General features: G+C 37.2%; 6 protein-coding genes across 6 annotated transcripts; 1 reads left to right on the top strand and 5 right to left on the bottom strand.

Moving 5' to 3' along the window:
* Positions 1-2,789: 2,789 nt before the first annotated feature.
* On the bottom strand, positions 2,790-7,419 carry GCK72_018109 (uncharacterized protein; the record flags this gene model as incomplete). Its single annotated transcript, XM_053732397.1, has 8 exons — positions 2,790-2,932; positions 2,978-3,230; positions 5,361-5,441; positions 5,489-5,590; positions 6,075-6,187; positions 6,249-6,387; positions 6,437-6,591; positions 7,392-7,419. 8 exons carry the CDS (start codon positions 7,417-7,419, stop codon positions 2,790-2,792), a joined length of 1,014 nt encoding a protein of 337 aa, XP_053581310.1.
* Positions 7,420-8,220: 801 nt separating this feature from the next.
* GCK72_018108 (uncharacterized protein) lies at positions 8,221-9,054 on the bottom strand (the record flags this gene model as incomplete). The annotated part of the gene is made up of 4 exons (XM_053732396.1): positions 8,221-8,427; positions 8,476-8,853; positions 8,899-8,990; positions 9,039-9,054. The coding sequence occupies 4 exons, from the start codon at positions 9,052-9,054 to the stop codon at positions 8,221-8,223; spliced, it is 693 nt and encodes a 230-aa protein (XP_053581309.1).
* Positions 9,055-9,809: 755 nt separating this feature from the next.
* Positions 9,810-11,990, top strand: GCK72_018107 (uncharacterized protein; the record flags this gene model as incomplete). The annotated part of the gene is made up of 7 exons (XM_053732395.1): positions 9,810-9,896; positions 9,953-10,057; positions 10,499-10,599; positions 10,885-10,975; positions 11,071-11,500; positions 11,549-11,802; positions 11,847-11,990. 7 exons carry the CDS (start codon positions 9,810-9,812, stop codon positions 11,988-11,990), a joined length of 1,212 nt encoding a protein of 403 aa, XP_053581308.1.
* Positions 11,991-12,284: 294 nt separating this feature from the next.
* Positions 12,285-13,421, bottom strand: GCK72_018106 (uncharacterized protein; the record flags this gene model as incomplete). The annotated part of the gene is made up of 5 exons (XM_053732394.1): positions 12,285-12,603; positions 12,648-12,740; positions 12,793-13,039; positions 13,086-13,170; positions 13,218-13,421. 5 exons carry the CDS (start codon positions 13,419-13,421, stop codon positions 12,285-12,287), a joined length of 948 nt encoding a protein of 315 aa, XP_053581307.1.
* A 276-nt stretch (positions 13,422-13,697) lies between these two features.
* On the bottom strand, positions 13,698-15,063 carry GCK72_018105 (uncharacterized protein; the record flags this gene model as incomplete). The annotated part of the gene is made up of 7 exons (XM_053732393.1): positions 13,698-13,874; positions 14,105-14,212; positions 14,309-14,436; positions 14,486-14,578; positions 14,630-14,792; positions 14,856-14,918; positions 15,004-15,063. The coding sequence occupies 7 exons, from the start codon at positions 15,061-15,063 to the stop codon at positions 13,698-13,700; spliced, it is 792 nt and encodes a 263-aa protein (XP_053581306.1).
* Positions 15,064-21,013: 5,950 nt separating this feature from the next.
* GCK72_018104 (uncharacterized protein) lies at positions 21,014-23,414 on the bottom strand (the record flags this gene model as incomplete). The annotated part of the gene is made up of 8 exons (XM_003114155.2): positions 21,014-21,151; positions 21,199-21,306; positions 21,354-21,456; positions 21,505-21,617; positions 21,662-21,726; positions 21,902-22,272; positions 22,799-22,896; positions 23,232-23,414. The coding sequence occupies 8 exons, from the start codon at positions 23,412-23,414 to the stop codon at positions 21,014-21,016; spliced, it is 1,179 nt and encodes a 392-aa protein (XP_003114203.2).
* Positions 23,415-23,814: the final 400 nt, after the last annotated feature.

The following is a 23,814-nucleotide window of genomic DNA, read 5'->3' as shown; positions in this document are numbered from 1 at the left end:
TTGACTCCAAATTCAGTTGTTGCAACGACTTCACGTGTGAATGTGACTAGACGAACTTCATTCAAAGTTTACACTAACAAGTACCGTGACCCCAGATCATCTGATTTTATTGGAAGTATGATAAGTGGATAAATATTATGTTTCTAAGCCAGTTGATGGTAAACAAGCTCATGATCTGTTCGAACAGAAAACAGGATAAGGAATGAGTGGAAACTTATTAGTATGCTTCTTTGTTTGGTTCAGAGTTATAGACCTAGAAAGAAACCACTTTTTAGACCTTTAAAATGTAATCTTTTTGTGTCTAGACGTCCGAGTCATTCTGAATTCGAACGATGGAGGCTCGAACAGATCTCCAGACGCTTCTTTTGAGAAGGATCGATGGATCTATTCCGGCAACTTAGTAATACATTCAGAAAAGTACAAAATAACCGTTAGGCATCATAAATCAGGTTCAATTCTAACTTTTTCAAAAGTTCATCCGCCAATTTACACTTTCCAGCCCAGCCCGTGGGTACAAGATGCTTCTATGTCCATGTATCACTCGTGTTTGCAAAACTTCCAGATTCAAAATACCACTACTCCTAATTAACTTTATTCTTTAACGATCGTTCCTCGAATTCCAGCAGATCTGTGAACTTCTCTCTCTTTCTCAAAGTATACTGTATCGTTGAGTGGCAACACCCAACCCAACCAAACACAATCTGTTCAAAAAAGGCACATGCAAGAAGGGAATCGTTTAAGATGAAAACGCAATGCTGCCACATTTTCGGCTAATTTACGACCTCTTCCCGTCAACGACGTCGACGTCTCCGGGTCCATCGAACGAATACAAACTGACCCTGATTCCTACTCACTCTCCTTTTTCTCTCTTCTTTTTGGTCAATCTTGCAGCAGAACAAATTCAGAATCACTTTTTTCAAGACGACTGAAACCAGTATCAAGTGTTCGAGACTGTCAGGTGACTCGGCTCGTATTGCAGCAAAGAGAAGAGAGTGAATGGAATTTTGGGCGAAAATATCTTCTTGAGGTCGTCTGCAATTAAAATTGGAACTAAAAAGTTTGAGTTCAAACGGTCATTTCGTGGCGGGGTGTGTCACCATGGCAAGAATTTCACAATTTTTTTAGGTACTTCAAGAGTTAATTAGTGATGTGATAACATCGTCAACCGAATGACGAGGTGCTGAATTTCAAGGTTCAGAAGTTTCTTCTGAAATCTGAACGGAACTGGATCTAGTTTGGTCCTTGAACAGCAACACACACTAACACAGAAACTACAGTACCATCAGAACACAACTAACCAGTTGTTTTTTCTACAATAAGGAAGTGAATGTACTTTCGATATTTTGTTATTTTCAATTCTTAGACCTCGGGATTCCCCCATTGTCTCTCTTCGGATTCACATGAATTCCTTCCCAAAAAGAGACAATTTCTACAGTAATCAGCAGCCAGGATCATAAGACTGTCTTTCAAATTTATAGAAGTAAATACATGTGTTTCATCCTTCTGCAATTAATAGTTGCACCTTCTCTTTCTCTCTTCTTTCTCAGTCTATTCTATTATAAACAAAAAGACAGTGATCATGAAAAGTAGACAGACTGGAATCAGTGTGGTCCAAAGTCGAAACTGATAACAGTTGATTGATGGGTCAAGGAAGTGTATCCCATGACTTTTTGATTCACATTCTCTTACTAATTAATTAATTTTTGGTACCAAGGATCGGATTTTGTCAGTTATCTAAACACCTGAAGACGAGTTGGCCATCAAGATGGAATCCCTTTCAGATCATTAACATAGATAACTCAATTGTAGATTCAGATAATTAAAAGTGGTTTTGTATGTTTTAGAACTACACAAAGGAATAGAAATGACTGGAAAGAAGGTCAAGTGATTTGTGATAGTTGAAAAATTGTACTTTCAGATGGCTGACCGAACTTTTGGACTGTTGAGACTGGAAATGTAGAATATCTTGAGATCTGTAGCTAGACATCAGAAAAAAATGAAACTCAAATAACTGTCGCACCTTGGGCGCATTTGAAGCAAAACATTCTGAGGGACTCTGAACGAATGGCTTCCTTGATCCAATTTTCGTATTAGGTTTTAGTGTCATTCCTCTTTTTTAGAAGTGGACACATTTTATCAGAATCCTACCTAAGATCTACAGCATAAACCAAGACCACCAATCAGTATCAAACTTTTTTTCAGTTTATCATTTTCACTGCTGGTATGAGTGCTGCACGTTTTTCAACTTCATCAACATGCTTTCTGTACTATGAGAGTGTTTCGTTGCTCACCTTCTCATTTTTCCAGTTTTATGAACTAAAGTTCAAAAAATCATATCGATTCTTATAATTTCTCATCAATCCTACAGTTTCCAAGCCAGTGACAATTGAGAGAAGTATACTCTAGCCTCTTCTTCTGCCTGAAAAATGAAATAAATCACTGTTTTATTATCCTATTCAATTGCATTTTCTTCTCTTTCCTTCTTCTTTCTTTTTGTCTATTTCTAATTAATCCTAAACCTTGAACTAGGCATCCGGTGCCCCCCGTGGGCTGGCCTCTGCCGTTTTTCCATCTTCACGTGAAACAAAACATCAAGACATACCGTATACTATGGTTTGGTACATACATACGTTCCAGGCCAAAACCAATTCATCGAAAAACTGGTTTAGATCAGAAGGGCCACAGAAAGATAAGTTATGTATACACTTGGTACTAGGAAGTTATGTTATGTGGACAATCAAACATCTTTTTGACGAACACAGTAAACATTTTTAGGAATTTTTATAGTTTCAACTACGAAAATTATTCAGGAATCTCGAATGACTCATGGAACTCACCGTTCCATTCCCCACTTCCACATCAACACCGTGGATACTTCTGAATCGGATTCTCTTACTCTCAGGTCTCACATTTCTGTTGTGACATGGAAGATCTGAATAAATTCACATGTTACTACTCTTGTGATCCTGTATCTTACGTAGTATGTGTGACCACTTCTTCTGCGTCTCATCTGGAATCAAAAACTGGAGAAAAACGAGAGTTGTGCAGGTAGTTCCAGTGGAAATGAGCATGTCGTAGAGAAACCCGTTTGTGATGGTCACCCATTTTTTAGTTGGGTCAGTGAGGGAAGCCGAGAATCGGAGGAGAAAAAATGTGGATAGGCCAACGAAGACTGAGAAGATCACAAATATTTGAAGTAGAAGACGTGATGTTCGGATGTTTTCTCGAACCTGGAATAGGGAAATTATAATTGAAAATTTGGGAAATGTTGATCTAGAGAAACGCAATTGGATTATCAGAAAGGGGATCGTCTGGTGTGCCAGTAGAGCTGTTCATTTTCGGTTTTCGCTTATACAATGCCCGTTTTGAGCAAGAGTTTCTGGCTAACTTAAGCTACTGTACTCCTACAGTACCCCCTGAGTCCTAGAAAAGACAGTAGTAACGTGATTGGCACTTCTCGGGTTCTTCCAGTTCACAGACAGTTCATATTTACATCTTAACTCCATTATGAACTTCAGTTTTTGAGAATTTTCCAAAAACTTCAAATCAGAAATTCAATGAACAAAAGCAATGTTCCAGTTCGTTTGATTTATGACCAATTCGCCTAGGTACATTCTTCATTATTTCTCAAATAAAGTAAGACTTATTGTCTTGAATACTTCATCCACATGACCATTTACTTTCTCTCTCTTTCTCCTACTGTAGCATTTTTCGTACATATTTTACACTCGAGACGCCCAGCTTCTTCTCCTTTTTCTTCTACTTTTTCTCCAATTCTTTCTCTTTTTCTTAGTTTTTTCAAGAATCAGCAGTATCGGTAACAAGAATAACAACTGAGTGTTTCATTCACTTATTACACACACACACACAGAGAAAACTGTAACATCTGGGGGCTTTTCCTTCTTATCTCATTTTTTGAGATCACAAAGAAGGTGAGGGCTTCCCCGAGGGAATCATGTGAAATTGGGGATGCCCTTCTTCTCAAGGCTTCTCCGACTTCAACGTCTTTAACGTCTTCTGATCAGGTTCTTCTGTTTACGTCTGGTCTGCAACAAAGCTTTCTTCGTCGTTGCAAATCAGATTCTACGTGTGATCAGAAGAAAATCGGGGGAATTCCTCTCATTGTTCATATCTTCTCATATCAAATCAACTCGACCAAAATTCACATGATACAGACACATTTGCATAATGACCAGGTATCAGATGAATGATAAGAAAGAGGAGAAGGAGAGAAAGAGTAATTAATTGTGAGATACGAAGAAAAACAGTGAGAACTGTTTTTCCAAGTGGTATGCTCTAGTGCAACTCTAGATTTTCATTTTTCACGGACCCTATCATTCAATTTTTTAGGATATAGTAACCTCATTATTCCCAGATTAAGAGTATTACTTTCATCAATTTCTAAAACTGAAGATTTCGACCAAAATTTTGAACTGTCTGAAGCAATTTGAGTTCAGGACGAAATTTAACTTTTCAGAATCCGACGACTAGTCTACATTTTTCCTAACCATCACTGAATTCCCAACCCTCTGAAATTTTCTTTCACAACGTTTTCAAATTCCTTGAAACTTCTCTTTCCTTCTCTCACTTGATTCCCCTTTCTGACATCCGTCATAATCAACTCAAAGCTCATGCGCACTCACTAAAATATCGCTAAAAATCCGAAATACTTGACCACCTGGCAGCAGGTGATATTTCAGAAATGGCACGTGCATACCGATTTAGATTGATTACGAATGCGCATTTCAGAATAATCAGAAACATCAGATTTGCACAAAAAAAGTTAGAAATTGGAATCTTTGTTTCACCTGGAGAAATTTTCAAAAGCTCTGGAGTACTCCGTTTTTGAATTGCAACAAAAATCAGCTGACTCACTCGGGTTTGAAATTGGATTTTACGATTAACACGATTGTTTTTGTGTTAAACCAATTGGAATGACATTTCAAATACTTCCCCATCTGACCCATAATTACGTTTTAAAAATTCTAAACTTCCTTGCAAAACTCGGTGAGTACTTTGATCCAAATGAGATACCTTACATCACTTAAAATGTTTTGCTTACTTCAAACTGAACTTTGTTTCAATACAAGAGTGTCCTTTGAACGTTCTCTCTCTACTCTTTTATGATCAGATCAAATACAATAATCCATAGATACCGGTTCATTCATCTTTTATCTCAAAGGGGTCAGTGTGTACATTGAAATATGAATGCGTATCAGCTGACTAGAGGAGGAGATATCTTGTTGATTAGGAAGGACGTCACATGGGAATGTGTCTATTTATCCCGCCCGTGTCGGTTTGTTTTGTCTTTTAGAGATGATAATTCAAGGATTATGATAAGAAGAAGGGACCCCTCTTACCTGATATGCTTCACTTATAGGTCCCTTGAATCTTCGCTCCTTCACCTTTTTCTTATTCACTCTGAACACAGCTAGTAGAATCTGGAAGACTTGAAATTGAAGAGCAAGATAACCGAATGGTAGCGTACCAAAAATGATACAAGCGCAGCTCCCAAATACATAACAACATTTATCTCTCGACCTTTTTGGAAGTTGTACTTCGAATATAGTTGAATTAGAGAATAGGGGTACTGTAATAGAGGTGAAATTAGGTTAGTAAATCAGAACTTTGGGATGAATCATTATGGTTACATCGTTTAAAGCATAACAAGGAACCAAGATTGATTTCCTGGTAGAAATTTTCAGAAGCTATTTTCTACAGAAAAGCGTTCTATGTATTAACAAAAACATAAATCGAGGAACGACTATATATTCAATGATCATTGATTGAGGAACAAAATACTTAGAGTTGGTGGAAAATAAGAAAAACAGGAACAAGAGAATGATCAGGATCTAATGAACGATTGACTAGAAAAATAGGATTCAGATAAGAGGGAAAATGAGAAATCCGAAAATTTTACTTCTCAATTCGGAGTTCACAAAAAGATCACTACTGGAATTATGGTAGGAAGAAAAGAGAAAGTGTGAGAACCAAATGAACAATCAGAGAAATCAAAGTTAATGCCATCTAGTGTTCCATACTACATTACTTCCAAAAAAGAGTTAAAAGCTTACCGTTAAAATACAGCAAAAAATAATGACAGGATAACACGAGTTCTGCTCATATCGTTTCGAGCGACAAGTGGCGATTGCCCGTTCTGCAGACAAAACGAAAAGATGGGCGGCAACTGGAAAGAGAGGATGACTATGGGGTTAAATCAGAATGATGCAATAATGGGAAAGAATTACTTGATGTTTGGAACACGAATCTTGAATACATCAGAATTTCCATTGAGGATATTGGAACCCAGAATAGGTCACATATGAGCCATGATAGACGAGAGATACTCATGAGCACACCAGCTAGGAAGTAACTGGCAATTGTCATCTGTAATTATCAGAGATTGGAAACAAGTGTTTAGTGTAGCAACGGTTACTTTCAGATTTAGATTCACTAAAGTTTTTGAAGAGAATATTAAACTCGGAGCAGCCAGGAGCAAGATGATATTTATTACGTGAACCGGACATTCCACCAGAAGGAAGATCTCGTATACATCACGTATCTCACCGGTCTCTCGCAAATAAAACGATCCTGTAATGAGATTTGTGAAGACTGAAAGTAGGGGAAACACAGAAAGAAATCAATTTTTCTGAAACTCAATAACTCCTGAATCTAGTTATCTCTACCTAGATCTCTGGCTGAAAACTGCAACTACAGTTCCTTTTTTGATTTCTCACCTGATGTACTATTGGTCATATTGAACTTCCTGACATTACTTCGCCCACCCAACCTAATATATCAGAGAATGAATGTAAATAGGATTGAATGAACTCGCGACTGATCAAAACCAATTCTTAATTCGAGTGAGGGAGTCGAAAGGCGTAGAAGGTTAGATGTGTGTACACCTGTGTATACAAACCCAATAATTTAGAGAAAGAGAAAAGAAGTTGTCAGATAACTAGTAGTTGAGTTGAGTTGTGATTTTGTGATGATGATGTTGAACTGAGTTATCGAGAACTAAAAAGTTCAATCAAGTACGAATAACTTGCAGAAAAATAAAGTGGAAATTAGAATTCAGATGAAAACTCATATTGACGTCAATAAAAGAATAAGCGTTAAAGGGAACGTAGACTGTGTTATTTTCAAGATTACTGAGACATCAGACACAAAAGTCCCTAAAGACAGAAGCGTCATGAACAGTCAACAGTACAGCTGGACAGAATTCCAGGAAACTATAAGAGGTTCAGTTCCCAAGTAATTTTTAAGATTGGAGTTTTTTAAAACTATTTTAAGTCGCCTCTACAGCTCTAAAGTTCAAAGTCAAACTTTGTTATCTCTTAATCCGTCTATACTCAATAAACTATCATTTCCTATCAATCAATTCAACTCACCCATTGGAGAAGAAGTATTTCGTTCCATGAAATTTCTGATAGTGAATAACTAGAACCTAGTCGTATAATCTGAAATCAGCTGCATCCAAATGACTTCAAACGAGCTGAATTTAAAGATTACTAGACGTGAGAAATGAAAGGTTTTGGAGCTTCGATAAGGAGGAGTTTTGAAAACAAAAACAAAGGACAAGACAATAATTGATGGGTGCAAAAATCTATTTCATGGAAAGAGTATAATTCATTTTTTGCTCTGAAAGTGTAGTCAATAGGGCAAAAACTAGAAAAAAGGTGCGGAGACAGAATTCGGAGTTTCTCACGATCAAACTTCGGACTGGAATAGCAAGAAACCCACGGTGGGAACTGGTGGGTCACGAAGAGAGATCTTACATTTCTTGTTGACCGAAAACCTTCAAAACAAATGGGAATAACATGTACAATTTGACAGGAAAATATGAATGAAAAAGCAGTTGGATCAAAGAATCAGATGGAGTGGACTACGTGTTATTTATGGAAGAAAGAATATTTCATTGGAGACTTCTTGAATCTCGTGATCATTGACTAGGTCACTTATATACTTCTCTTTCGAGAATTCAATTATTTTTTCTTTCACAGCGTTCAATGTCTAGTCTAGTCGCAGAATTTTTATTCGGATATTATTTTATTGGGTCCACATTATATTTCGTTTTACATTTAGAGCTTAAAGTTTCCAGGGGAATTCTAACGAAACTAGTACACTACTTGTGGTTATAAAACGGGAACATGACATGAAAAAGAGGTAAAAACGAGTGAATATTGATACATAGATGACATGTTCAATGCAGTAAAAAGATCAATTGTCGATGGGAGTGACGGCGTTGAGCATTTTTTCGACGACATCTTTTACAACGAGTTCATCAGATTCAGGCAAATGGTTGAGTTGATTGATTTGGTTAATACCTACAAAGCGTGATGGAACTGCGGAGAGTTGAATAGCGCGAGGAACACTCCAATCTTTGAGATAAGCGCAAGTGATGGTTTCAAATCGACGTTTCAAGTTCTGAAAAATTGTTTTTAATTTTAAATGAAGGAGTTTAATTTTTCGTACCTCGCAATGAATATCTAAAATGTCAGATGTGTTCATATTGATTATATCCGGTTGTTCGAGTCTCACAAGACTATCCAACAATGATTGACGATTCACTGGATCAACCAATAGAGTATCCGGCTCCCCCGTATAACGCGTTTGACAATTCGATTGATAATTCGATCGATAGTTCGATTGATAATTTGGTTGAGAATTCGGTTGATAATTCTGTTGATAATTCGGTTGAAAATTCGAAGCCTCGTAGTTGCTTTCCACTTCTTCGCCGATTCCAGCCTGTTCTTTAACGACAACTGTAGGCATACGGTATGATGGTCTCGCAGTTCTCACTCTCTTCGTTTGCGGAGCTGGTTGGGAGAGAGATGAGGTTGATTGATACATCTGAAAAATAATTAAAAGCTGAACTCCAAGTTTATTGAAACTTACAGCGGTATTGAAATCGCACTCATAATGAAAGTCTACATCTTTCTTTATTATGCGCTTTCTTGAACTCCGCCGTGGACCAACATCTCCGCATCCTGAAAATAAAATTAATAAGAATATGTCAAGAGACAAGAACGACTTACCTCCAACGTTTTCCATGTTCAAGTCGTGGAATACGTAGTGACAGAGACTGGAAAATGAACAGAGTTGAAGAAATACACGTGAAGTTACGAGGCGAAATGAACAATATTTCAAAGAGCTAAATTGTAGTCGTGGGAATAATCAATAACGTCTAGTTCAAAAAGAATTAAAACATAAACATTATTCGACGAAAACATTTTTTAACTGGAGATTGAACAGGAAGAATGAGAAGGAGAACTGGAATGAGAGCCTCCTTGCGTTCACTAATACAAAAATATTAAAGGCGCATGAACGCATTTTGTATTGATCCTCACACAACGCTTAGGTTACAGTAGACCGCAGCGCATGAGAACTCATTTTTCAACCACTGAAACAACTGTTTTAGCAATTTCAGCTCATGCGTAATCGATGATTTTCCGTAAATATTTTGAATGTTATTCGTTTTACAACATTATTCAAAAAATAAGTATCGCAACTAGTCAACAGAGAATGCAAAAGTGTGGTGTTCCAGAATTTCGGAGCATAACTGCATTCAAAGCACCCTGTAACATGCATTGTGTGCATTTTCGCCAGTTTTTCACTAAATAATGTAATATGATTTTCTCACTGAACGGTCACTCTTTCGTGAATTTTACTCCTATAGAAATAATTTTCTTTCGTTTCTCGATTGATTCCATTTGTCGATACATCTTGTATCAAATCACTATCAACATCGCTAACTAATCACTTATCACCTTGCTTCCACTTTCATTTTTTATCTCTCTTTCTCTCAGATGGATGCGGAGGGATACTTTCCCGCCGATATATCCGCTGTCCCACACGATGAAGAAACTGTGACGGCGTCGACGACAGAAGAAGAGGTCGGTGTTTTTTCTATCTTTATTTTTTCTAAATTAAATACAATACTCAATTTCAGAAAAATTTTGTTGGTTTCCCATCAGCGACATCAAAAAGACTGATGCACGGCCGGAAACGACGCGATCCGCCGCTACTTTCGACAATTCAAGAAGTACCGTCGATGGTATGTTACGTCATCGGTGTCTAGTGCTAATCCGCTAACCACCCGAAATAGTCGGTTTGTGAAATCATGGTCGATGTGAACTTTTCCTTGCAACAATTAATCAATTCTCTAGAAAACAATTGAAGAATTTTTATCTGCTGTATCAACTTAGTTCTAGAAGTGAACAACAATTGTCCTAATCCCCTGAGATGTAATCTACTGGTTTTTTTCTGTTGAAAATATTAATCTAATTTCTGCTGACAAGATTATATATTAATATTTTATGTTTATTTCTTTTAAAAGTCTTCATATGAGCTAACATCGTTTCATTCTAAATTTTTCCTGTCTATTTAACCAACAAATGTATTCAAACTATACGTCCACATTCAATTTTTGAATCAATTCTCATTCTTGTCTGCATGTTCTTTTCTGTTCACGTTTTTTCAATTTCCCCTTTTTCAGACAAGCATCCTTCCTGCTGACACTTCCATTTGTTGTTTGTTATGTTTCAATAAGATCAGTGGAGCTGTACCCAACTTCGTCAAGCCCTGTCATTGTCCATTGTAAGTGAAGCACTTCGATAAAAGTATTCTTTGGAACAGTCGAGTGAATGATCACCTCTCTAAAACAAAATTGCATAAAGAAGCGTTTTCTTTTGATATGAATTGAATTTACCTTTTCTAAGTTTAAAGTTTACCTATGTTGCTGTCAGACCTTTTAAATTTCAATCTATCGACAGTCTTCACATCGTCACGAGTGTCATGATTTCTGTCTCGTTTCGAAAATGACGAAAACAGTCTTGATATTATCTTTTCCACCCCTTGGAAACTAAATGTCTTTAATTTCAGAGTGTTCGTTCATACAACGTGCGCCATCGACAACGAGACATTTTTCGGAGGCACTTGCAGTCAATGTCATCAAAAGTACCGACCGGAACAGGTAAAGTGGGCGTCACCATAAAAACATGACATAGTTTTTTAAAATTCTCTGATTTTTGTTGTGTCAACTAAATCATTTTATTTTTATTATTACAGACAACACCGCGACAATCTCTCTCTCCTTCCAAAAGCACATCGGGACGACTATTGTTCATGTCGAGCAAAGCATCAACAAGCTCTCCAAAACAGTTGGAAGCCGCTAACTCGTGTGCATTGTGCCAAAACCAGAAATATCAAAACCCAGAATGGTCGGAACGAAATAACGCAAAGCTGATTCGTCCATGTTTCTGCGGTTTTCTTGTTCATCACGGATGTATCAGTGAACATTTGAAACAAGAGAAAACATGTGAATGGTGTGGAGTCAAGTATCGATACTACAGATACGGTTCATTCGGCGACTTCTGTCGACGTTACTCCATTCAACACGTCTGTTACGTATTCTTGTTCGCTTTTCTACTCTTCTTCTTCGTACTTGCATTCCGGGGGTGCTATATCTTTACCGGAAAGGCGAACTTTTCAGCTATCGGTAAGTTATTTTACTGTTTTGAGAAACTATAAACATCCGGTTTTCCAGCGCTCACTATTCTGTCACTATTTTTCCTCGCTATTCTCGTCGGTGCCGTAGTTTTCACAATCCGGCACACCATCAAAACGCGACTACCTCGGTTCAGGAAACGATACGGAAAAGTGACAGTGGTTCCATATGATCCGGATGTTCGCTCGAAGAGAGAGGTGCTTCGATCTCTGAAAGCGTCGAGAAATGAATCGATCAGTGAATTTGATATTCTCCCATTGCATTCTGTGGATAGAGCAGACAGTCAAGAATCGGTAAAAACAAAAAAAATGTTACCTATCAATAGACTAACATTCAGAACGTCGAAACGGCGAGAACGGATCCATGCGATTTGTCACTGGGCCAGCAGATGTTTGGAATAACTCCCAGCTCCAGAATATTTTCATCGACTCCATTAACCCATAAGCCAAAAGCGACTGTCTTTGGTACAAGTGAAGCATAGATTTTTGGTCTATTTTTCGTGTAGTAAGTATTAGTTTTGTGCCTTTTTCTTTTCCTTCCACCTATCTTTCATAACCCTTTCTTACTGTAATATATTGACGCATGCAGTCGTTACTATCGAAAAGGCGTGATGATTTCCAAGATTCTTTGTAGAAACGACTGCAAGTATTATAACCCAAACCCCCATTTAGCCATCACTTTTATCATGTAAAATACGGTTCATAAACAGGTCGTTTTCAAAGAAAATAGAATTCTATAAGTACTTCTGTAAACTTTCATTTTCTTTAATACAATTTCAATGCAGAATTCTATTAGTAAACGGTCCCATCGAAAGTGGTGGAATCAAGTCAGGCACAGTCTTGAGAACATGTGGCGGAGAATCATTGCTACGAACTAATCCCATCACACTCGATGGCGGGTAACGAACTCCCATTTCCAATTTTGCTGCTTGTTCACTCGGATCGGATGGGTACGTGGAATCTTCATAGGACGTCAAATCTTCCATTTGTTCAACGCTCAACGTGTCACCATGTTGTCCGATACGAGATGCCACATCCATAGTAACAGCATGACCGACAATCAAAGCTGGAGTATCACGTTGAATCACACAAATACTGAAAAATAAGAAAATAGGGGCCTTCTATTGTTTGAAACGAACTTTTTGACGACAAGCATGATACGTTGAATGCACTGATCCTGACTCTTCGCCTCGAACATGCTGCTGAATTCATGCATTGTGAAGATTGGCTTGCTGAAACAATCCAAATTTATGAATTCTCAATCGAAAAAGCTTCACCACTCACTATGTTTTGTCAACTTGAGGGAAATCGAAAACATCGTCGAGAAAATCTGGTAATTGCTTGGCACCAGCTTTACGATACCATTCGATTGGCTCCAAGAGTCCCGGTTCAACGAGAATTCTTGCCCCAGTCGATTTCGCGATGGCCGCTGCAGTTTGAAGAGTTCGTAGAGTTGGAGAACAGAAGATGACAGTTGGTTCGATTCCACGATTACGAAGAGCACGACCGATGAGTTGAGACGTGTATTTTCCTGAGATTCGAGAGAAGATTGGGCAGGTATTCAGGATAAACAGTACCCATATTAGTGATTGGTGGGTTGAAATGGTAGAAGTGGGGATGAAGAGTGGCTCCTTTTGGGACATTCGTATCATTCGCATAGATCTGAAGGGATTCTGATATGAGTAGAGACTGAAAAAATAATTTCTCACTTTAGTCATATATTTCTCCGATTGGAGCCAAGCAGATCCGAAAACTCGATCAACTCTCTCGGCACTTCTCATAATAACAGTCACTTTCTTCAACATTTTGACCGATTTCACACAAACGGTCCATTGAGAACGCAAGTAATTCGTCGACGATGACTCATTCTCTTCATCCAAGTCTAAACTTTTGCGTTCCTTCGACAAGCTCATTTTCTTCTCGTAATCGTGAAATTGTCCACAAAAGTTAGCAATGAAATAGAACTATTCAAACAAATTCGGTATTGAAATTGATCCCATCCTTTTGGAAAAGTTCTAAAAAGTAAAATGTCACGTGGAATTTATTCGTGGCAGTTTCTCGAATTCTTGAAAATTTCTAATCTCTTTATTGTCCACGAATATATCAAAAAGATAGAATACAACCGGTTTAAAATTGAAATTTAATAAAATGCAATAAAAAAAGAAAATATGAACAGAGTTCACAGTCATTTACTTTTTGTCTTGAAATTTACGAGTTCTGACATGGTATAAAAATCCTACAAGGTCGTCATGATGTGCAACCTTTTCATTGTGCAAGTAAAGCAGTGGGAAATCCTGAAGAAGTTTTGGACGATGGTAGATTATCGGATTCACGAGGCATGCAACCAAGAGATCGACCCAGGTCATCTGAAAACATTGTTCATGTGATATTTGTAACTTCTGATAAACTGAAAATAGTCTAAAAGAGCTCAGAGATCCAAGTGGACTCATCGCGGCACGGAAATTTACCGCTAACATAAGAGGTGTCAGAGCAATACGTGCATTCATCACCGCTCGGGTGCCGAACTAGAGGGCAGAAACACGGCCAAACCGCAGTGCGCCCCTCTAACCGCCTGCGCTACGCGCGCGTAACTTACTGTGTGTCCGACTAGCCATGAAGAGGGCGCTGCCTTCAACACTCGCTCGAGGCAAGGGAATAGTGTGTCGGTCAGCAGACGGGCGGCTGTGCCCTCTGTACAATCTTCCTGCAAATAAAAAGGTTGAATTCGATGTCCTGGAGAGGCTTTGTGGCGTTTCAAAACATATTTTCGTTCGGAAACACAAGAAAAAAGCTTTCTTACATCACATGCATGATCTGCAGCATGCTCAATATGATCAATCCAGTTCTTGATTTTCATTCTGACTTCGAACACTTTTTCAGCGATATCATCGACTTGTGCATCCTCATATGCAGTCTTTCCAGACAAATCTGAAATTTTAACATAATCAAAAATTGCATAACAAAATTAGAGTCTTACTGTATCTCCATGCCAAATGTCTGCAAATCGACAAAACACTTCCATACTTTCTTTCGTTCATATCGAGAGCAGGAAGAGCATAAAACGGGTAATCTGAAATATAAAACTACTGTTTTGGTAAATATATAACAGGAAAAGACGAACCTTCGAGAATGTAGTCGTCACGATGAACATGTTTGAATTCATATGGAACACCGGACATTTGGAAGATCATCCGGACAACTTTACACTCTTCTCCGTCGTCAAAATCATGTAAAGTGTAGGTTGGAACCAGAAATCCATGCATTGTGTCCATTTTCTTTTTCGACTGAATAGGGCTTGGCAGGAATGAAATATTCTTGAATTTCAGCAGAGAATTCTGAAAACTCACGAAGTTCTTTTGTGTAGTTTGACTGACTGAAACGCTGAGATGACGTCCACTACTGGAAGACTTCTGAAATAATTCAAATTTATTAAACATCAGATTCAAATCTTCTTCTGAAATAGATAAAAACTAAACAAAAATCAGAATAACCAACCACAAATTTGGGAGAAAGTGCATAGGAAATAGAATACTGAAGATTTACTCTTGGAGTCATTTTTGATATATTTTCTCTTCTTTTTTACAATGAATTTTTAGGATAAACCGAGCTGAATGAAGAATGAGAGGAAGATGGAAAACTCGACGGAACTCATTTATCTTTGTCTGCGTCTCCTAATTTCCAACACTATTTTGCCACGGTCAGTGAGGAAATGATCAAGAAAAATCAAGCGGCTCAATCGTGTTTTGGGCGACACCTGCAGGATTGCAGTTGCCATTCTTCTAGATCCTACTTGTGTGTTTCAGTGCCGATTTTTTATCGGATTGGATAAGATTTTTCTCGCTTTTTCAAATTTCTTTGTGCTATTTTTCTACTGAAAGACTTCCTTGATTGTCAAGAACTCCTCCAGGATTTTTATATTGAAAGTAAGTATTTTGATGGCCGAGAAATTGCAAAAATTCGGTCACCTAGCACTTTTCCTCATGTTTACTCTTTTTTTCTGTTTCTAAGCATTCCCTCCGTTTTTGGAAAGAAAAATCTAGAAAACATAGCGAAATAAATTTTTCTGTACAAATCATAACTATACTCCAACGATCAAATCCAATTTTAAAACTTGTGTCGAAACAAAATCAATTGAATAGCCAATTGGCTTTTTTCTTTTGAGATTATACTCCTGAATAACCCTTCAACCTCCCTTTCCAACTCATCCATCAACATCAGTTCAGTTTCAAAAGTGACACTTTTTCTCCGCAGAATAGGTTGATTTCTGATTGGAGAAGAAGGAAAAAAGTTAATTTGATTTGGAAGAACAACTGTTCTTTTGGGTACACTTATCAATCTTATTGATGCTAATTCGAGGTGATTTCTTTATTTAAAAAAAAAGAAAACAAATAGAAATTGAGATCAATCTATGGAGTTACTCCAGCAGAAAGCTAGTTGGAATGTAGGGAGTAAGATGAAAAATAACAATGATTCTTCCAGCTTGAAACCAATTGGTATCTCAGAAGAGGAGTTATGTTTAGAGCAGAAAAAACCGCTCGCTTTTTCTTTTTCACAACTGACAAAGTTTGACGGAAATATGAGAGAAATAAACTGAAATTGGAGGAGTGAGGGTGAGAAAAAGAGGGAAAAAATAGGCGAATTGAGAGAGACACGAATCGAATCGATCGGAAAAGGACAAAAAAGTCGAGCGACATTGAACACTAAACACCATAGATACATGTAATGACATGGCACGCAAATATTTATATGGGAAGGGTTAGAAGTAGTAGTTGAAGAGAAGAAGGAGAAGAAGTGAGGGGTGGAGAAGTTTAGAATGTTTAGATATTGTAAGAGATTACAATGAGAAAAGGCGAAGGACATATTAAAGGGAGAATTCAGAAGTTAGAATATTCCTATCTTCGAGATTTCCATGTTTTCGAATTAGTAGATTACATAAAAGATAAATGTGTCAATGGAAGTTACAGTAGTCGGAGAGTGGTTTTCGTTTTTTTGCATAGGAAACAACAAAATTGAAGTATATCTCAATGTGAGAATAAAAGAAGGTGTCTCTTGTAGACGATATTGTTATTTTTCTCTTACTTCTACAGTCTCTGATCAAAAGACTGCAAAACAAGAATCGTGCAAAAATCAAAAATAACCGTATGAAGAGAAAAAGGAATGAAACACATAAATTCATTTGAATGGGATACAGAAAAAGGAATAAATAGGAATAGAGAATAAATCAAAATGATTCATTGCAGAAAGACGGAAAAGAAGAGAAAAGAGAGAAACGGGTTCTCAAATAGAAGACAATAGGAATGAGAGAATTTTGAGATGGTTTTCAGTGTTTGAGAACGGAAATTACTTGAAAAGACACACAGATAAGGTAATCTAGAGAGCCAGCATATTTGCTTAAGTTGTGAGAAGATCTGGAGAATGAGTGAAAGGGAGTCAAAGGGAAACTAAAAAGAATTGTTAGACGTTCCGCCGTTCGATCAAAACCAATGTTTACACGAAGAATGAAAAACGTAGGTTGCAACTGATTCGTTGTGTCATTTGTCTCTCCGGTTTGATAGTACATCATCAAATGGAAACAAACAAATGAGTGATAAGAAGCGGCAAAGCGGTGGGAAGAACGTCAAAAAGACATCATAGGTTGTTGGAGAAGAAAAAAGAAAAAGAAGATGGAAGAGACTCAGGTGTGAAAGAGAGAGATGATCGTTTATTATCGCCACACACGTATACTCTCTCACAAACATTTTGGATTGGATTTCAAATGAAAAAATGAGATGAGAAGACGACGAGTTTTTTTTAGAGAATGTTTCTTTCTTTTTAAGTTTTCCGACGAAAAAGAAAAAACAAATGTGAAAAAGATGACTTACTTCGTTAATTGTTGGTAGAGAGGTCGCTTTGATTGGTGTTGAGGCCAATGATGATTTTGATTTCGATTTCTTTTTCCAAAACATCTGAAAGTCTGAAATATAAACGTATTGAAGGGGAAGCTTTGTTGGTTCTGTTTTTTCTTCTTCTCAAAACTGAAATCTAGAGTGGAATCCACATGATGGCGAAGTTTTTTTCAGAACAGCACTGTAGAATTGTGAAGTTTATTTTTATTGAGTTTTTCAGGAAAGAAAGAAAAGATAGCGGCATGTGTTCAATCTGAAACAAGAAAACTGCCTATGCTATAAACTTTACAAATATCGTTTCGAATTTTTCAAACTAAAAAGATTTTGAGAAGTCATCGAATGTTCCATGGTGTCAAAAAAACATTTCCACTCAAGGAACAGTTGAAGTTTCAGTGGTAAGCATTTTCAGAACTTCCTATCCCTTCTCAGAACAGTAATTTTTCTGAAAACCTCATTCAACCTTGAAATAGCGGTTCTGTAAATGTATAGTTCTGGAAAGGGACAGTTTTGGGATGGAACAGTTTAAGAATAGCTTATCGCCAAAATTACAAATTTTCAGAAGCTGTGAAATCAATTATCTAATCCAGACGAAACAAAAACATCAACAACACAAATGAAGGTTAGGAAAACTTCATCAATTCCGTCAGTAACTCAAATATTTGAAAATTGTTCATGACACAAATTTCTTCTACCAACAAAAAATAATTAGTAAATAACTTGTCGTTTGGAGCATTAAATGTTTTCAAATAAAGTTTGGACAAAGTTGTCATTATTTTTCTAATATTTAATCATGAGCTCTAAATTATACGCCCGATCATTCGATACTTGTGATCTAAAAAAAAATCTCATTCGATAGAACAATTCTCAAAATACAAAGTACAGTTCTAACTTTTTGCAAAAGACATACCGCCGTTCGCTCGAAAAGAAACCTCCGCAAAGATAGTCTCGAAGTGAATCATATCTCGTGGAAATCCTCCTGAGAAAAACTCTTGAGGAACGATTTTAGAGAGTTAAAAGTCGTGTAGTGTGGCAAACAATGCTCCCGTTTTCTTCTCTTTACTGTACCAGCGGCTCCTCTTCGACAAACAAAGAAGACAATGTAATCTGGATAATCAGTCAGATTACATGGATTGAATGAAGGATTCTCGAGTGATTTTATTCGATTTGAGATAAGAGATAGGGGCGGAGCTAGTGGATGGAGTTTCATCTGTGATCTAGATTTCCGGATTAAATGAAAAGAAGGCGGTTATACGTGGGATGTAACTGTTACTTCCAAACTTGTTCTCATTTAAAGTATTAAGACTTATAAAAAATAAATAAAAAGGAAAAAATAAGTTAGAAATAAATACCTATTTCAAAGTTTCGCTGCTTTTAAAGTTAAAAAAAAGTTTTCGATCTTCGAAACTGCGACCCAAAACCCCTCTGGAAAACTGGAATTTTTTGAATTTTTTGACAATTTTTTAATCTGAATTCTCTTTTTTTTTTTTAAATTTCGAGTAACTTAAAAGATGAATATAAAAGAGGAATACCTACAGTGCGCGTCATAAAGATAGCCCCCCCCTCCGATTATGTTGGTTCTGGCTCAGCCGTAAGTTTTCATGAAAAATGGATAACGTCATTCGATTTCTCGTCCAAAATAACCCCTGGGCGCGAAGTTTCATGAACCTCCTCCAAAAACTACGGATAGACCATCGAAAATTCGAAAATTAAGCCGCGTCATAAAGATAGCCCCCCTTGAGAATTTTCAATTTATCGATAAATTTTCTCCGTTTTTTCACACTAAAACGTTTTCAAACAATAAAATTAGCGTTTTTACTGATGTTTTCTTATTTTTCTTCATATTTTTCTATTAAAAATTCTACTTTGAGGAGCCAGTTTGGGCTAAAAAGTCGAAAAATAGGGATTTCTGAAGGAAACTACCGTAACCGGTCGGTCAAGTAGAGGGAGCAATATTTTTGTATAGTAATTTACTTTCCTCGGTACTAGTATGACTGTTTGGTCGCACTTTTGACTGGAATAAAGTGGCTCTGAATGCTCAGAGGTTTTCCTAATATGAATGATATTCCCATCGGGAGACGGTTTTGAGCTTCTTCTTGATGAAAAATCTTGAAAATCAGTTTTTGAAGCATCGTATTTTTGAGAATGACTTTAATAGACTTTTGTAAGGCCAGCAACACATTTCCGAAAGATCTTGACAGAGTACACATAAGTAATAGCTGTCGAAATCATAATCATGTTATCTTCACCTAGAACATTGTGTTCTCGAATCAACAGAAGATTCAAAAGTTTTAGAATTATCCCAAATGGATGTGAAACCTTGAAACAATACGAACATTTGTTGTTTCTTATTACACAGTTGCTTTCTCAGGCTAAGACTCACAAAATCCGGTGTAATACCAGTGAACAGGGAATTCAGGGCACATTCTCATAATTCGAATGGCTAGTACTTATCACTAATCGGTCAAAGTAATTCAGTTATTTTAAGGTAATAACAAAATGATTGATTCTACTAATTCTCTCAAAAATTCTTCCCTAAAAACTGATTTTCAAGATTTTTTCATCGAGAAGAATCTCAAAACTGTCCCCCGAAGTGAATATCATTCATATTAGGAAAACCTCTGAGCATTCAGAGCCACTTTATTCCAGTCAAAAGTGCGACCAAACAGTCATACTAGTACCGAGGAAAGTAAATTACTATACAAAAATATTGCTCCCTCTACTTGACCGACCGGTTACGGTAGTTTCCTTCAGAAATCCCTATTTTTCGACTTTTTAGCCCAAACTGGCTCTTCAAAGTAGAATTTTTAATAGAAAAATATGAAGAAAAATAAGAAAACATCAGTAAAAACGCTAATTTTATTGTTTGAAAACGTTTTAGTGTGAAAAAACGGAGAAAATTTATCGATAAATTGAAAATTCTCAAGGGGGGCTATCTTTATGACGCGGCTTAATTTTCGAATTTTCGATGGTCTATCCGTAGTTTTTGGAGGAGGTTCATGAAACTTTGCGCCCTGGGGTTATTTTGGACGAGAAATCGAATGACGTTATCCATTTTTCATGAAAACTTACGGCTGAGCCAGAACCAACATAATCGGAGGGGGGGCTATCTTTATGACGCGCACTGTAGAGGTTTTCTAGAGACTTTCCAGATACATTTTTCTAGAGATCCGGCTGAGCGGTTACGTAAACTAGAGAAATGTTCTTTTGCAAGTGAGTATTTCATCTGAATTCTATTTGATTTTTGATTTTAGCTAGACGGAGCTTTGAAGACGGCCCCACTTTCTCGAGATTCTGTTTCCTAAAATTCAATTTCTCGAGATTCCTTTTTTACGAATTCATTTTCTCGATATTCAGTAGACGTTATTACTTGGTTCTTGTTGCTTGCCTGTATTTGTTTGAATCTTTCCTATCCCGAAATTCAAGTTTTGGATAAGAAAAAACTATTTTTTCAGGTAAAAGTTTTTAAAAAAACATTGATAAAACAAACGAAAAATACCCGATTGTATCATTTGAATGAGTCTCTCGAAAGTGTGTCAGATGGGAGAAACAGAAAAAGGGATAAATAAAGTACCGACTAGAATGAGGTAGATAAAACAGAAAGACTGATTTACAGAAATCTATTATAACGAAGATAAAGAAGCAGAACGTCTCAAAAGAGCTTCGTTTGATTGCTGCCATTTTCCAATGATATACTTGTCAATTCCACCGTATCGCCAATTGAGAAACATGCTGACGATGAAGAAGTATAGGAAACCGAGCTGAAATGAATATGGAATTGGTTTGAGGGTCTTAAGAAAACTATTACCTGTAACGTTCTCACAAAGAAAATGTGATATGAACAGAAAGCGATGACAAGACACCAGAAGCAGAGGGCTGTCACTTTCACATAGAAATGACGTCGAGGTTCTTTCCACTGAAAACTTCTCCGAGTTTTCCAACAATATTCGAAAATCAACTCACACTTCTCCATACACCATCTCCTCTTTCCACTGGAAACTGCCGGTTGATTGGTTGCTCTTCACTGTAAAATTGGTGCAAAAGTTGCTCTTTTACAGCCCAACGTCTGAAAATACTACTGATTTTCATGTAAGTTCTCACAAAGAGTCCCTACTCTGTCAGCCATTTAGATGCATCAGTTTCATTTAGTGGAACTTGAGAGATTGGAATTTTCCGAATATGGAAATGCACCTCTCGGGGACTGGATCCTTTTATCACAAGATCTACCTGGAATAAGGAAGGTTCAGAGAAGATTAGAGGAGAGATGAAACCTCAGATTGCACAATATTGTATGGGTAGGCAATGGTGATGTCATAGATGTAATCGACGTATTCTTCTGGAAAATACTTTGAGTTTTGGGTTTACTTGTAAAGTTTTTTCAGATGCGTGATCACTGTAGTTCAAATGTTTTTAGTTTTTAATGAGATGAAAACCCAGAAATAAAAGGGCATCTAGTCATACTCCGTTTTTTGAGGGTTCTGCAGCTTTCAAAACTTCTAGAAAAAACTCACGTTGCCTCATTTTGTTGAGTAAATGAAGGAATCCAGTAGTTCTCGGATAAAGTACGTATTCCAAATGCCGGAGACCATTCTTCTTCGCAAACTCTCTACTTTTCAGAGTTGTCCATTCAGACTTATCAGTTCCTTCAGGGAACAACAATATCTGATAATCCTTTCCAATATTCTTGAAATAATCAATTGCATCGTCGAATGATTTCTTGTCAACTTCTGCATTTCGTTCAAGGAATACAAACTGAGCAGCAGCCATTCCGAAACCAGCTCCCGGCAGTTTCTTGAGTTGAGCTTTCAGAGAAATTTTATTGGAGGTGATAAGCCAGGGGTTGACTTGGTATAATGCACACCACATGTACATCCAGTCAAGTCTGGAATTTATTTTTATTCTGAGATTTGGTTTCTTGATTCTTAGCAGACATCCTCAAAATTTAGAGCTCATGTTTGATATCTACAGTACCGCTCAAAAGTGTATTAAGTTTTGTCTTTTTCAGTTGAAAATGCCCAACTTTGAGAGTGTGTTACAGTAAAACTAACTGTCCCACAAAATAAGTTTTTATGGGATCGAAAAGACCAAAAATAGAACTCTATTCCTGTAGTTGACAACTTTTCTGTATGGACACTCCCTAGAGAGTTATGGTCATTTTGAGGAGACAGCTCAAAAATCGCACCATTTTGCACTGAAATGAATGAATTTGAGGGAGAAATTACTTTATCTATGTTTGATCTGTTCGATCCCGTAAAAAGTTATTTTGTGAGACAGTTAGCTTCACTATGACACCATCTCAAAGTTGTGCATTTTCAACTGAAAAAGGCAAAACTTAATACACTATTGAGCGGTTCTGTAAATCCCTGTCAGTTATACAGTATCCTCCAACTCCAAACTCAAAAACGCACCTCGTCCGATGGTTCATCACAATCAATGCAGGACTCCCAAATTCTATTTCATCTCCACTGACACGTACCCTCACACCCATCACAAATTCAAGCAATCCCTGAAATCAAAGTCATTGTCTTCCATCAATTCCTTCTTATTCGAATTCATTTCATGTCTGCGTCTCTTCATCTAAATATCTCTTTCTCTCTCTTTCAATTTGTTGTCAAAGGATACCGATATTAGTCACTTGCAACACTGTCTCCCTCCTCTCGAGTCAACCGAGACACAGCCAGAACACAAATAGAAACATTTTCGAAAAACTTGCGAAAAATGACATTCAAATTTGAGTGAAGCATGTGTCTGGTGACCTTGCTTTGTTGTGATTCTTATCATGCCCTTGTGTCAAAAGTGTAATAAGTCTAGAGTTCAAATGTAAGAGTACAAACAACATACCATTGGAATCGTCATCCAATATGAAATCGCACGATCCATCAAATTTCGCCATGCTCTATGCTTTCCGAATATCGGAAGACCAAGGAATAAAGTGATAATATAGTTACCGAAAAGAGCTGAAAATAGAATAGCCAAACCGAAAAACCATCCGAGAAGTGGACGTAATATACACGGAATCCGCATTGTTTCCAACTACTTCTGGATTGGAAAAGAGAAGATGTTTCACTCTTCCTCGAATCGACCCTCCGTCTCTCCTCAATCCTCTTCTACGTACGTCTTCTTCTTCTTCGATTGGCCTAGTTTGTCTCCCTCTATCGTCTTCTTTTCCTTCATGTGTACGTACACGTAGTTTCGAACAGGAGAAATAAAGATGACGAGAACGAGATACAAAATGGCTAAATGTTCGTATTAGGTTTGATTGATGTTCGAGTGTGTTAGAAGTTTTAACATCAATAATTTATTGTTTGAACTTCAACAGAAAAAATACAGCAAGCCAATCTGGCTCAGAAACCCGTAAAAGAGCATTTGGCCTTCGCCAAAAAAGTGAGACTAGCTGAAACTCCGAAAGAAATTTAAAGATTTA

This window comes from Caenorhabditis remanei, chromosome V, assembly GCF_010183535.1.
Source record: "Caenorhabditis remanei strain PX506 chromosome V, whole genome shotgun sequence".
Lineage (NCBI taxonomy): Eukaryota > Metazoa > Nematoda > Chromadorea > Rhabditida > Rhabditidae > Caenorhabditis > Caenorhabditis remanei.
Note: the sequence above shows the minus strand (reverse complement) of the source record. Positions and strands in the feature narration are given on the sequence as shown.